This window comes from Leucoraja erinacea, chromosome 1 (genome assembly GCF_028641065.1).
Source record: "Leucoraja erinacea ecotype New England chromosome 1, Leri_hhj_1, whole genome shotgun sequence".
NCBI classification, from domain to species: domain Eukaryota; kingdom Metazoa; phylum Chordata; class Chondrichthyes; order Rajiformes; family Rajidae; genus Leucoraja; species Leucoraja erinaceus.
The window spans coordinates 36,516,660-36,531,885 of record NC_073377.1 but is presented as its reverse complement, the minus strand read 5'-3'; the positions used below and the strand labels follow the sequence as shown (position 1 = coordinate 36,531,885).

The 15,226-nt window shown below is 41.6% G+C and overlaps 2 protein-coding genes across 3 annotated transcripts in view; one reads left to right on the top strand and one right to left on the bottom strand.

Annotated features, from left to right (window-relative positions):
- ca9 (carbonic anhydrase IX) overlaps window positions 1-7,783 on the top strand; it is an 86,823-nt gene extending 79,040 nt beyond the window's left edge. For both annotated transcript variants that reach the window (XM_055632979.1, XM_055632969.1), the window contains 2 exons: window positions 3,031-3,121; window positions 5,941-7,783. In XM_055632979.1, coding sequence (XP_055488954.1) covers window positions 3,031-3,121; window positions 5,941-6,001 — 152 coding nt within the window. In that variant the 3' untranslated portion in view covers window positions 6,002-7,783. The remainder of the gene's footprint in view (window positions 1-3,030; window positions 3,122-5,940) is intronic.
- A 4,131-nt stretch (window positions 7,784-11,914) lies between these two features.
- The window catches only part of LOC129695736 (gamma-secretase subunit Aph-1b-like), a 39,443-nt gene continuing 36,131 nt past the window's right edge, over window positions 11,915-15,226 (bottom strand). The window contains exons 6-7 of the mRNA XM_055632954.1: window positions 13,267-13,390; window positions 11,915-12,463 (exon numbers count right to left, since the gene is read on the bottom strand). Coding sequence (XP_055488929.1) covers window positions 12,447-12,463; window positions 13,267-13,390 — 141 coding nt within the window. The 3' untranslated portion in view covers window positions 11,915-12,446. The remainder of the gene's footprint in view (window positions 12,464-13,266; window positions 13,391-15,226) is intronic.

Sequence of the window (15,226 nt, the reverse complement as noted above, 5' to 3'; positions counted from 1 at the left end):
GTAAGCTAGCCAATAATATAAAAAAGGATAGCAAGAGTGTCTACAGTTATATAAAGAGCAAGAAAGAGGCAAGAGTGGATGTTGGACCACTGGAGAATAATGCAGGAGGAGTGATAATGGGGAATAAAGAAATGGCAGAGCAATACCCTTTTTGTATCAGTCTTCACAGTGCAAGACACCAGCAATATGTCTGAAATTCAAGTGTCAGGGGGTGGTAGTTAGTGGAGTGGCTATTACTAGGGAGAAGGTGCTTGGGAAAGTGAAAGGGCTGGAGGTGGATAAGTCACCAGGACCTGATGGACTGCACCCTAGGATTCTGAAAGAGGTGGCTTTAGAGATTGTGGAGGCATTGACAGTGATATTTCAGGGATCACTAGAGCCAGGAGTGGTCCGAGATGATTGGAAGATTGCCAATATTACCCCGCTGTACAAAAGAGGAGCAACGCAGAATAGTGGGAACCGGTTAGACTGACTTTGGTGGTTGGCAAGTGTCCATTATAAAGGGTGAGATTACAGAGTACGAAGTTATTGATAAAATAGGCCGGTCAGCATGGCTTTGTGAAGGGGAGGTCTTATATAACCATATAACCATATAACCATATAACCATATAACAATTACAGCACGGAAACAGGCCATCTCGGCCCTACAAGTCCATGCCGAACAAATTTTTTTTTTTCCCCTTAGTCCCACCTGCCTGCACTCGTACCATACCACATCCACTGACGTTCACAGAAATAGAGGTATCCAATATTTTTTTAAATGATACCAATGAACCTGCCTCCACAACTTCCACTGTGAGCTCATTCCACTGACACCGGCACCATCCAGCTCATGAGAGCCAAATCCCCCTAATTACCCCTAAACTTGGTCCCTTAATTCAGAAGTCAGGGGCCTTGTTTGAATCTTCCCTATTCTCAAAGGGAAAAGCGGGTCCACATCAACTCTGTCTATCCCTACACATTTAAAGACCTCCCAGGTCCCCCTTTAACCTGGCTGCATCAAATCAGAGAATAAAGACCTAACTTATTCAAAAATGCTGGAGTAACTTAGTTGTTGAGGCAGCAGGCAACATTCCTAGCAAATCTCACCCGCTGAGTACTCTCCAGATTTTTTGACATCCTACCTTTATTTGGGCGACCAAAATGTACACCATACAATCTTGATTGCCAAATTTGCTGGATTTCTTTGAAGAAGTAAATAGCACTCAGGTTTGTGAGAGCAGAGCAATACAATGCGGTACAGCCAGAGCTTGGCCGCTGCTCGGAGCGCTTGGGCGCTGCTCGGGGCTCCCAGCTGCTGCTGCTCGGGTCACAGAAAATAGAGGTGGGAAATATTTTTTTATTGGGGAGTATGAAGTAACAATCCTTCCAGTGTTGTCTTCCACTGAAATAATGGCTGATCCAGCAGCATGAGAGCCAATCCAGGTAAAGCAGGGGTGGGCAACCTTGTTCAGCGTAGGGGCCGAGAAGCAGACTGTGAGTGGATGGCGGGCCACATCTATCATGTGTACACATGGATCCCGCCCCCATCCCATCCTGGATGGCAGGCATCAAATCATTTTTTCACAGAAAAAACAGAAATGCTGGAGAAACTCACCTTCAGGTGAGGCAGCTGCTCAATCCACACAGCTACACACTCCAGTATTTTTTGAAGTTCCCCTTTGATTTTTGCCCATCTGCAGTCTTTCCTTAATTTTCACAGAAGGTGCCCCGTGTTTGGCGGCTTTGCGCACTCTCGGTACAGCCAGAGCTTTTCCACGCTCAACTCTGTCTATCCCTCTCATCATTTTAAAAACCTCTATCAAGTCCCCCCTTAACCTTCTGCGCTCCAAAGAATAAAGCCCTAACTTGTTCAACCTTTCTCTGTAACTTAGTTACTATTGAAACAGTACACAGGACACTTGCAGTGGAGACGATCTTCAAAAGATAAGAAGGGGTTTTGATACCCCATCCCTACACCTCCATCCATGGGGATCAAGTTGTTAATGCTTTTCTGATGGTGGGCTCGACGTCAGGATTTCATAGATGGCTTATACACAACGGTATGGAATGAACAAATAAAACAGGCTCATACACACCCAGTATAACAAGACTAAACACTTAATGGGATGAGCTGCCAATGTCATAAAATGAAGTGTATATACAGTAGAGTGGTGTGCATATTGAATGCATTGGAACACTCATTCAATGGAATAGAATTGATTGCAACATAATTCCACATGCACTGGTATTGAGAACACAAGGGAAGGGAGAGATTGGATCGGATGAGAGGCGTAGAAAGGGTTGGCAGTCAGAATCTGTTTTCCAAGATAGAAAAATCAAATATTAGAGGATGTAGTTTTAAGGTGAGACTTTAAAGGAGATGTGTGGGGCAAGATTTTTTATGCAAAAGGTGGTGAGTGCCTGAAATGGGCTGCAGGAACCGGTGGTTGAGGCAGATACAATAGTGGCATTAAACAGAATATTCGATAGGCACAGGGAAATGCAAGGAATGGAGGGAATGTGTCAGAAGTAACTGCAGATGCTGGTTTATACTGAAGATAGACACAAAAATGCTGGAGTAAATCAGCGGGTCAGGCAGCATTTCTGGAGAAAAGGAATAGGTGACGTTTCGGGTCGGAACACTTCTTCAGACTTGGCATCAGGTTCGGCACAGACATTGTGGGCCAAAAGGCCTGTTCTTCAGTTATACTGTTCTATGTTCTAATTTTCTATGAACTGGACACTGTCAACTTGCTCTAGTCCAGTTTGCTCGGGGTCAGAAAGCTGAGATGCTTCATTCTAAGCTCCAAATGGTAAATGGTGAAAATTTGCCATCATTCTCTTTAGCTCTCTTGGTCAGGGGATATGGGGAGAAGGCAGGAACGGGGTACTGATTAGGGATGATCAGCCATGATCACATTGAATGGCGGTGCTGGCTCGAAGGGCCAAATGGCCTACGCCCGCACCTATTGTCTATCTATTGTCTTTTGTCTATTGTCTTAAGCTCAAACAGGAGCTATAACAAATATATCTGTTTTTCATCATTAGGTGATACATTGGCTATTATATTTGGGATTCTATTTGGATGTACTGCTGTGATCTTTGTCATTTATGTGTTGCGGCAAAGAAAGCATCAAAGGTAATAATTTTGAAAACATTTATTACCCATCTCAGATGTAAGTAGAAACTGCCAACACTAATGTAATAAAATATATAGGTTCAACCATTTAATGTTAAATGCATCAGTCCCCAAAGGCAGAAATTAGATGAATCATTTTCTCTCTGAGGATGTTTGGAACTCTCTGCCACAAAACGTGGTGGAAGTCATGTCTTTGAATATTGCTAATACAGAGGTGGACTGATTCTTGATAATAAAGGGTGAAAGTTACCACAGGTTGGCAGCTATGCAGAGTGACGGTTGTAATCAGATCAGTCATGATCTAATTAAATGACAGAGCAGGCTTGAAGGGTCAAGTTGATACTTGTGTTTCTAATTTACATGCTTATATAATTCATAAGTAAACTTATCCCCATTGGGATAATGTTCATGGTATGACTGTCTGCACCAGGAAATATATATTCTATCCTTGAGCCAAAACTAAAGTAATTATTGGCAAACATAACCTAGGAGTTCAATGATCAGAAAATAAGAGCCTCAGCCTCATGAGTTAAGTTTCCTGAAAATGATGTTACCAACAGTAAACATGCATTATTTAATTACATCTAGGGTAAAAGCAGCTTAAAAATAATACTCAAAATTGGGTTCAGTTCACTGTGCAAACTGTAATTTCAATAATGGCACCAGGAGGAGCAATTGCCAGAGATCAGGTACTTCTTTCATTGGAAGAATGTTAAATTGTGCCCTTCTCTGTCGATGTAGGGTATTTCAAAAATGTGCATGTAGGGTATTTCACAAATGATTCAATGATACCTTATTGTGACATGTACTGAGACACAGTGAAATTACTTATTTTGCATACAATTCAATGAAACCATGCTAAATATGAACACAATCATAAATCATTGGCAACCCAAGGACAGATGTAAAGCATGGCTTGTACATAGAACACAAAGTGCTGGAGTAACACAGGAGGTCAGGCAGCATTTCTGGAGGACATGCCTAGGGACATTTCAGGTTGGGATAAATAGAATCCACAGGAGCAATTCGCATTTCTTGATTTAACTCTGCCACAAACCTTCAATACCAGCACAATTTTCCAAGCCTGAATAGAATAGAATAGTTTCTTTATTGTCATTGTAACATGAACCATGTACAACAAAATTTAAAAATGTCAGCCAGTCAGTGCACCATTCAAACATTCCTAAAAGCCAACGATACATACAAGGTAAAATATTAAAAGATAAACAACTAAAATAAATATCACGAAAATAGCACACAAAAATCCAACCCTCCATCCTTCTGTCGATTTCACAGTGTACCACAGTCCCTTAGTTTGTCTCGCCCCTGCGTTCCTTGGCGGCTACATTTAGTGCTTTTATAGCAGTGGGGTAAAAACTGTTTTTTAGTCTGTTCGTCCTTGTCCTTGTAGATCTGTACCGTCTGCCTGACGGCAACAGTTCAAACAGGGAGTGTCCGGGGTGGGAATGTCCTTTATGATGCTCTGGGATTTTTTGGTGCAGCGGGAACTGTGTAAGTCCTCCAAGGTAAGGAGAGGGCAGCCGACAATCCTGTGGGCGTTGTCAATGGCCCTAATTTGAAATTAATTCTCAGATTGCAAACACCAAAAAGATTGAATGGCTTCAGATCAGGACTGACTTGTGTGGAAAACACACAATTAGATACATAGGTGCAGCAGTGGGCCATTTGACCCTTCGAGCCAGCCATTCAATGATTCCCTTGATTCCGCTAGCCCTAAGAGTTCTATCTAACTCTCTGAATGGGCCAGTGTGAAGAAAGACAGAGGTTGTAACTGAAACAATTTTATGGATTATATTCTGAAAATGTATATTTTTTGCAAGGATCACCAAACTTTTACCTGATTTTATTCTGATTCTGTCTTGACGATGTACAGTTGTACAAAGACAGACACAAAGTGCTTAAGTAACTCAGCAGGTCAGGCTGCATCTCTGGAGAAAGGGGATAGATGATGTTTCGGGTCGAGACCCTTCTTCAGGCTTCGGTTTTCTATTAGTTTAAGCAAAAGACTAGAAGTATAGATGTATACTAGGTATGCAAAAAAAATAATTTCACTGTACCTAGGGACATGTGACAAAGTGCTATTGAGATGGAAAGTTGATCATCAGTATAGTTACAGTGGGCCTGTTTCTGCAGTGTATGACTGAGATCATGAGAAGCATGATCTTGGTTAGCTGTTCCCACTTTCTGAGACATTTTAGCTGGTTTAGTTCAATTTAGTTTAGAGAAATACCTCTTCGGCCCTTTGAGTCAACGCCGACCAGTGGTCCCCACACAATCCTACACACACTAGGGACAATTTACTATTTTACTGATGCCAATTAACCAACAATTCTGCACTTCGTTGGAGTGTGGGAGGAAATCGGATATCCCAGAGAAAACCCACGCGGTCGTGGGAAGAACACACAAACTCCGTACAGACAGCGCCTGTAGTCAGGATCGAAGCTGGGTCTCTGGTCCTGTAAAGCAGCTACTTTACCCCCTGTGAATAAGCTGCGTCAGTAGAATTGCTTCCAGAAGCTGATTTATCATAAACGAAAATCAATCACATTCTAGGCTGTGTCACATCCGAGTGTTGCACAAACATTTACCCTAGATTCCTTTAAATATAAAATGAACCAATCTGTTGAAAGGATTAGGAAAATATTGCACTCGTGAAAATGAGAGAATACCTTAGCCATAGCGTGATGTCACATTTTAAAAATGATGAGCATGCAAACTTTGTAAATACTATCAGAATTCTGCCTTAATTCCCTTCAATGTCATTTTTGTTTTCTTTTCGTTTCCTTTTTTGTTTCCAGGTTAAATACTGAAAGTGGGCAGAAGGTGATTTATAAACCAGCCAATACAATGGAAGCATGAGCTTACACTGAGTAACTGCCTTTTGGAAATCTGGAGCTGAACCTAGCTAATGGAACAAAAGTTATTGACTTCTAGAGAAGAAACCATTCATTTATTCTCTGCTGTCATCAGATGTGGCTCAGTTATAAATTGCTTTTATATATATTTTGTTCTGTACTAAGAGGAAGTGAACATGTGGGCTGAAGCTGAATCATTATCTTGTTGTGATCTAAGTGCCAAGTGAAACAATTCGGGTCCCAGTTGAAGCCACGTTTGCTGTTCAGATCTTGTCCATCTGCCTTCCCACAGCCCCCCCCCTCCCCCCCCTCCCCCCCCCATTAATTTAATTATGATGAGGTGTTTCCTATCCCGTGGGCTTGTGTCCGTGTGTTTGGCGTGAAGGTGCCTCGGCTGCATTGACATAAACTGGTCCGTGTAGTTTGACCCTAGTATGTAGAAGCGGTTGAATATGGGGGTGGCACCAGTTGATAGAAATGTGGGGAGAATAAAATGAACAGTGTAAAAGTGGGCTTGATTGTCAGCAGGGGTCTTAGTGGGACAAAGGCATGTCTCTATGCTGCATCTCTGCCCCTCTACACCACTAAGGACTAAAACACAATGCTGCAATTAAACAATTCCACTGAGGGTACCCAGTTTTCAGATACTAGAAGGATGTGAAACAATTTTGTTCAGTAGTATTGTAGTTAATCAGCTTTAAGTGAATTATTGAATGTTGATTTTTTTTTTTCTATTTTACATGTATATTCAATTCTCAATGACATGGGAAGTCTTTATATATTGTTGGTGTTTGTGGGTAAAGGAATCTGCTCGTGCATGTTCACTGACTAGGAGTGGTGCTCCCATGTGATCCCACAGGAACAATCTGTTTGCTGGGGAAATGTGATGTTGTGAGCGACAGTTTTGCACAGACCATTATTTATGTTCTGAACTGAGATCATAAAATATCTGTACTGACCTATGCACAGATAAGTGGCAAGACTGACACAGCGAAAGTCTTTTAACTGCATTATTACAGCAGGTGTTTCTATTACAGTGTAAACTGAATTAGCTTTTTTGAAGTCGTCGATGAATGTAATTTCAAATCAGGAGATAAGAATCTGAACCATGTTGCCTTCAGGGAAATACTACAATAATTTGCATTACATATACGATGGTGTTTATGCCATAAAGTTTCAATAGATTTTGTAAATTCAGCCAGCCAAGGAAATGGACTCTGAGAAGGATGAGATTAAAGGGATTGATCACAAGCCTGATCACAAACACTGGTTTAGAAAGAGGACAGGAGGTGGGGAAACAAGACGTTTCAGAGAGGGTGGTCTGGAGAGTGGGACCAAAACTGCTGAAGCTTTTACACAATGGTGGGGTAAACCAAAGCTGTAACATTTTGGTGGGGTAAAAGTGATTTAAAATCTCTTAAATCAGATTTCAGAGATGAGATCAAAGAGATCTCCGAAATCAAAGTGATTGTGGGGTTGATTCAAAGTTGGAAGTAGCTGGCAACATGGTGTCAGACGGAAGGATGTAAGGATAACAAAACATTAAACTGTTGGGGACAGGAATCAAGTGTACAGTAAGATTCATGTGAGTAGGGTTAACTTTCTCTAATATGTGAAATTACTTCCACAATTAGTTACTTTGTGTGGATTTTACCTGCAGGGGCATATTAAAGAAAATATTTTATAGCACTGCATCTAAATTGAACATAGGAATGGTTCTAATTTCGACATAAAGGGTTTTTTTTTTGAAATGTTATTGACATTGAATAAAGTACTGAACAAATAAGATCTTCCTCTTTGTTACTTATTTTGCCTGTAGGTTAAGCTTCCCCTCAAAAATATCCGTGCAGCTGTCATTAACATGGCAGAGAAACACCTGAACTTCTGAGCTGAACCCCCATCACAATCTCAATTTCTGATTAAAATCATAGGGCAGTGCAGTGGTGGAGTTGCTGCCTTATAGCGCTAGAGACCTGGGTTTGATCTTGACAATGGGTGCTGTCTGCACAGAGTTTGGACATTCTGTCTATGACCGTGTGGGTTTTCTACTGGTGCTGCGGTTTCCTCTCACAAAAACAAATCCAAAGACATACAGATTTGTAGGTTAATTGGCATCTGTAAATTGTCCCTGGAGTGTAGGATATACCTACTATGAGCGGGTGATCGCTGGTTAGCGCGGACCCAGTGGGCTGAAGGGCCTGCTTCCACACTATCTCTAAACTAAACTTGCTGGCACATTGTAACCTACTCTGGTTGGAGCATGTTTACGCATGTTAAAGAGCACACGCTATAAAAGAGTAAAGTAAGCACTTTGCTGTGTGTGTAAACATCTGAGGTTGCAGATACAGGTCACCGGGGAGATGGAAAAATACTGGCAAGGGCCTTATCCGTGGATTGTCACCTTGTCGTGGTGGAGAAGCTTGTGACGTCCTGAGATCCTGAGAGCGATGCCGTGTGGAGCTATGCTCCTTGTAAGGTCGAGGGGGAGGTCTCTGACAAAGAGCAATCCAACCAAGACCTCACTGGTGGAACAGGTGAAGGACGATGGCTGACCTTAGTGGAACGTCACAACGACTGGGAATGCGGATAAAGGCTGCAGTAGAAAAAAGGTCTCCGGTCGTCTTGCCACTCCATGCCACTGGATCCTGACCCAGATCTGTCGAGGACCGTGGGGGTGGTTGTCTGTGCACCAGTCTCCCCACGTTAAATAAAGTTATGCTACAGGCATCCTCCATAAAGGGAATAGCACCCTGGAGACACCCATGGTCAGCCACGACCGAAGGGGGGCTAAGAAAAAAACCCATCTGAGGTGAGGTTGGCACAGAAAATACTAAAGCAATGCTGAATTATGAAAGTAGGACACTGTCAGAGTTACTGTCTTTTTTTGATGAGAATTTCAATTAAAAAAACTGAGTGCCCTCGTGAGGGAATGTAAAAAAAAAATCTCATTGTGTTACATAGAAACATAGAAAATAGGTGCAGGATCCATAATCAGTAACCCATGCCTGCCTTCTCTCCATATTCCTTGATTCCGCTAGCCCTAAGAGCTCTATCTATTCCCCTCTCATCCTTCTAAATTCCAGTGAATACAAGCCCAGTCTTTCTAATCTTTCCTCGTATGACAGTCCCACCATCCCGGGAATTTACCTTGTTACCTACTCTGCACGGCCTCCTTCCTCAAATTAGGAGACCAAAACTGCACGCAAGACTCCAGATCTGGTCTTACCAGGGCCCTGTACAACTGCAGAAGGACCTCTTTACTCCTATAGTCAAATCCTCTCATTATGAAGGCCAACATGCTATTAACTTTCTTCACTGCCTGCTGTACCTGCATGTTTACTTTCAGTGACTGTTGAACTATAGCAGTCAGGCAGCATATGTGGAAAAATGAAAAGTTAACATTCTCTTTGTCATATCTGACCAATGCTGGTGCAGTCAATGAAAATTACAGATCCATTACCTGACAGGACAGGAATGGTAGTTGCAAATCCATGCACCTCCCTATCTATCTATATGTGTATCTAGCCAGCCACACAGGTGAATCTGTGGAGTTCTTTGCCACAGAAGGCTGTAGAGGCTAAGGCAGAGATAGATTGATTCTTGATTAGCCTGGGTGTTGGGTTATGGGGAGAAGGCAGGAGAAAGGGGTTAGGAGGGAGAGATAGGTCAGCCATGGTTGAATGACGTAGATGATGGGCTGAATGGCCTAATTTTGTTCCTATCACTCATGACTATGGCCACTCATAGTAAACCATTTGCACTTTTATCCCTTCATTGTCACACTAATTAAACACTGCCCTCCATCCTTTGGATACATCCATATCCTCTCATTAACACATGATTCTCTTTTACTTGAAGGGGAAGGGAACACACAGGTCACCAGGGAGATGGAAATACTGGCAAGGGCCTTCTACGCATCTTGCAGCTTGCAAGTGCAGAGGAGGCGATATTGGAGGAGAGTTGTTATGGTATCCTTGCCTGCTGAAAACAGAGAGGCGTAAGATATCTTATTAAATTCATACTGCATTCAGTTACTGACAGGGTTTCAGTAGCAAGTGGAATATGATAATCTTCACAAATGTTAACTATTACTTTTATATGACTAGTTTGAGGCACCGGTTATAAATCCAATGTGACATTAGTCAGTTTTAGTTTTTGAGATACAGCATGAAAAAACGTCCTTTGTCCCGCCAAATCCATGCCGACCTGCAATCACCCGTACACTAGTTCCATTCTACACACTAGGGACAATTTTCAGAAGCCACTCGATCTACAAACCTGCATGTCTTTGGAATGTGGGAGGAAACCGATGCACACCGAGACTGGTTTCCAGAGGGCTAGTATGGACATTATGGGCCAAATGGATTCTTCAATTCACAGTTCAGTTAGTCACGGCTGGTAGACTCGCACTTCGTCAATCACGGCTGGTGGGCTGGCAGTTCACTCACTCACGGCTGGTGGGCTGGCAGTTCACTTACTCACGGCTGGCGGGCTGGCAGTTCACTCACTCACGGCTGGTGGGCTGGCAGTTCACTCTCTCACTGCTGGTGGGCTGGCAAGTCCTTTGTTGCTTTAGCAGTATGTTTGGGATCATTGTCTTGCTGTAGAATGAACCGCCGGCCAATGTGTTTTGTGGCATTTGTTTGAACTTGAGCAGATAGGATTTACACTTCAGAATTCATTATGCCACTACCATCAGCAATTGAATCATCAATGAAGATAAGTGAGCCTCCTCCTGAGGAGGAGGAGGAGGAGGGAGGGAGGGAGGGAGAGAGAGAGAGGCTGGAGAGAGAGGGAGGGAGAGAGCGAAAGACAGAGAGACACAACGTGGGTCGGTAGGTGAATGACAAGAAGAAGCCCGCACTCGTGGTCCGGAGCCCCCAATCATGACAGTGAGTTTTAAGAAATTCGCAATGCGTCATCAATACATCGATCTACATTCCTTAGTAAATGTAATTGTGTTTTGACCAAGTATTAATGACGCAGCATTCCTTTGAATAAAATAGAGTCCCGAGAATTTTATTCAAAGGAACGCGGCGTCATTAATACTTGGTCAAAACACAATCACATTTACTGAGGAATGTGGATCGATGCATTGATGACACATTGTATAACTACGTGTTAACTACTGGCTGTTAACAAGTGCTAACAGTGGTAGTTAACAAATCATCTTTGTTTGATGGCCAGTGCAGCAGTTTTTATCCATGTTCGTTTTTAACAAGGCAAATGTTTTTCAAAAAAAAATCTTTATTTAACAACCAAATTCGTACTGCCATACAAAATACGGAAACTTAGCGCGGGGCCCCTATTTGGCGCGGGGCCCAATTGGGAGCAATCGGTCCATTTGGCTTAATGCCGCCCCTGGATTTCATGGCGGTGCCGGTTCAAAGGGCCAAGTGGCCTCCACCTGCACCTATTTTCTATGTTTATTCTATGATGCTTGTAGAAAAGTAGCTATTCTTGAACCTAGTTGTGTGCATCAGACATCTGAACCTCCAGCAACACAAAGCATACATGGACCAGAACAAAAAACTGTGATGAACCCAAGCAAGGTTGCCAGTTGGTGTTTCTATTCAAATGCCCAGCACGGTTCCTAAAGTTGTAAATGACATTTAAGAAGATCTAAATGAATAGTCAAGTCATCGTAGTCTATGGACCAAAGGCTGGTGAATGGGGTAAGTACAGATGGGTACTTCTGGATAGCATAAGCAGAACAGCTGAATGCTATTGTTATGCTGTACGATTCTAAGACTTGAGCACGGTCATGCAGCCGAATCACAAGATTCAAACTACCAGGGCTCTAGCAGCGTCTCGATTAGTCATTGGAGTTATATTTTCTCTACAATAATTAGATGGTTCAAATACCTTAATAGACCAGATAATGTTAATACAACCAAAGTATACTCAAGGTACAACATTTTCCTAACCAGACTTTATTATTTGAATGTGTTGACAAACATGTCTCATGATAATGTCAAAAAAATGATTTGAAAGCTGTAAGAAAATCCCAGTATATGAACAATTTCAAGTCCATAATACACATTGTACATTTAACCTGGTGTACAGAGCACTGAATTAATAAATCTTATAGAGATTACATTTCCAGGTTATTTAAGAATCACATTTCTAAGTAATAAGAAGCAATAGCCCATGAGTTCCCGCAATACCTAAAACGCCCCTTTCCCAATCATGGCACAATGCTTGGTAATTGCAAACTTTTTTGTTCTGTAAAAATGTTCTGTTGCACACATGCATGCATGTGTGCAGGCAGTCCCACAATCAGTCAAATAGGTGAATGATGTTTTAAACTGTTCCCTGTTAGTATCATTTATTGTGGTATTGCTTCATCTGTGTTCAAGGCTTCTGTTAGTATTCCAGCAATTTCTGGCAAGATCTCGGTGTGGAAAAGTGGTATCTGTTTCAATTTGGAGCCAGCATGTGCAGCAGTATTACTTATTTGACTTACCTAGAGTGAACAAGAAAGGTAAAATTGGTAAGACACTGCTGGCATTGGTAAGACAAAGTTTTTTTTTCTCTCGTGTTGAACAACTACTTAATATCACATTTGTTAACGGTTCCACTAATGTACTAGTCTCACAGGTTCAGCAATATTACTATAAAAGATTTCAACTTATTTACTATAGTGATGGATAGCGCTTTGCACAAAGTGTGACGGATAACACATTCCTCTGAGATTGTTGTTCTCTATAGCAATGCCAATGAAGCTAACTGGCCAACTGCACGAGTAATAATAACCATTACATGAAAATGGTCCCCACAATCTATCTAGAAAATATTGTACAATTGTGGCCTTCATTCCATTTTTTTTAAATCTTCAATTGAAAACGTTTCAAATGGACTCATTCTATTTTTACAATGTTATTAGTCGTAATTAATTGAATTTAATGTTATTTAAAATTCTTATTTATTTTCAATCCAATGGAAAACCAATTCTAATTTTTTAACATTTTTCAACATTCAACATATATTGCACCCAACACATCAAATGTCAATGGATAGCAGTAAATATATATTGCATTCAGTCTCCCATTATTGCATTATTGGCCTAAATCATTCTGCAAAATCTTTATAACATCCTCTGTTAGTCTTTATTGTAGTATCTCTGTTGGAGAGTTCTCTTTAAATGGGTCCTATTACACAAACATTCTACAATGCAGTACAATTATTATTTAAGCAGGTACAATGTTGTTTTAAGCAGGTACAATGTTTATGATTTTATATTTAATACAATAGGAATCATCAACTTACACAGGAAGAAGTTTTGAAGATTTTGCAATGATCCACCTGATGTAAAGTAAGCCCAAGCTGCCATAAGAACCATTATTAGATATGCAGGTATAAGACTGCCTTCATACAATGGATTCAGAAATGTCTGTGCGATAGGAAGGAACAAAGATTAGTAATTCTAATATTAAACTTTAAATATCAATGTCACTCTTCTAAGATACAAGAGCTATTGCAAAGCTGCAGAAGACAATAAACATGTAATCGAAAGTGAACTTCTTTGATCACAAGGGTGGCACGGAGGCGTCAAGTGTAGCGATAGAGCTACTGCCTTACAGCTCCAGAGACCCAAGTTCGATCCAAACTCGGGGTGCTGTCTACGGAGTTTGTACCTTCTCCCCGTGACCTGCATGGGTTTTCTCCCAGATCTTCGGTTTCCAACCACACTCCAAGGACGTACAGGGTTGTAGGTTAATTGGCTTGGTATAAATTTAAAATTGTCCCTAGTGTGTGTAGGGTATCGCTGGTCGGTGGGACGAAGGACCTGTTTCCGTGCTGCATCTCTAAGCTAAACTAAATTAAAAATTATCAGTGACACTGAACGATAAAAATTATCTTGCTATTTTTACCAATGGGTAAAAATATCATGAGGTGCAACAGTGAAGTATATAGATCAGGAAAATCCAATATGTCGATGCTTTGACCAAAAAAAAGATCAAATGGATACGAAGTTTAACTTAGCATTCTAGAGTTTAAAAGAGGAAATAACTTTCAACTGCACAATGTAGAACTTTCAGCATAGGAATTTCAATTCTGGTTGTTCGATATCATGCTACTTAAAATGGGATTGCTCTTAAGTTACCTACCGTCAGCAGCATACAGAATTTTTGAGCCATAATATCCTCCAGGGTTCTCACTCATCAAATGAGCTCCTGACTTTTCAGGTTTTCAAGCATTCGGTTTATGGATGCCACAAGAACAAGACTGAGCTCAAATGTGGTGCTGCCTTCCTTAAACATCCCAGAAAATTTCTCATTTGATTTAACACAAATGAAGGACCGTATAGTTAATGCTAGTTATAACAGACCATGCAGGGAGAGGGGGGACGGGAGGGGAATGGTTTGTCTTATTGCTGAGTGTCCGCTATACCGAGTAAGGTATTATCATTGTATAAATAGTGGAAACAAACAAATGCAGTTGATGGTTAATACGCAAAAGGACACAAAGTGCTGGAGTAATTCAGCAGGGCAGCATCTCTGGAGAACATAGAGAGATGACGTTGTGGATCAAGACCCTTTTTGCAACTCTCGATCCGGAACTGGGCCTGGATCCAGGCCAGGCCAGTTGATGGCCCCGGCTTGCTGGTGGCCGGGGATATAATAATAATAATAATAATATTTTAGTTATGGGCGCCTTTCAAGAGTCTCAAGGACATCTTACAAAAATTTAGCAGGTAGAGGAAAAATATGTAAGGGGAATGAAATAAATAGTAGACACATGACTAGTACACAAATTAAAGACAGAATTCAATTCAAAACACAATATGAGGCAAGGATATGGCAAGGATCGGCAGAATCAATGGTCATGGAGTGCAGGCAAGGGTTGGCAGTGGCAGTGCAGCTTGGATGCAGCCAAGAATGTTCCGTGGGCCGGCAGCTGCTGCAGTAGGTCTGGCCTGGAGGCAGCATGAGCCGGCTGGCGAAACCTTGTTGCCAGGGCTGTAAACAGCAGGTGGTGGTGCGAGTTGGGGTGGGGGGTGGGGTTTGGCAGGATAGTCTGCTATAACCAAAATCCATTATAGAAAGTAGGAAGGAACAGCAGATGCTGGTTTACACTGAAGATAGGCACAAAAAGTTGCAGTAACTCACGGTTTAGACAGCATCTCTGGAGAAAAGGAATAAATGACGTTTTGGGTCAACCGGTTCAGTTACTCCAACTTTTTGTGTCTATCTTCCGTTTAATGGAGGTCCATTAAAACGGTTTA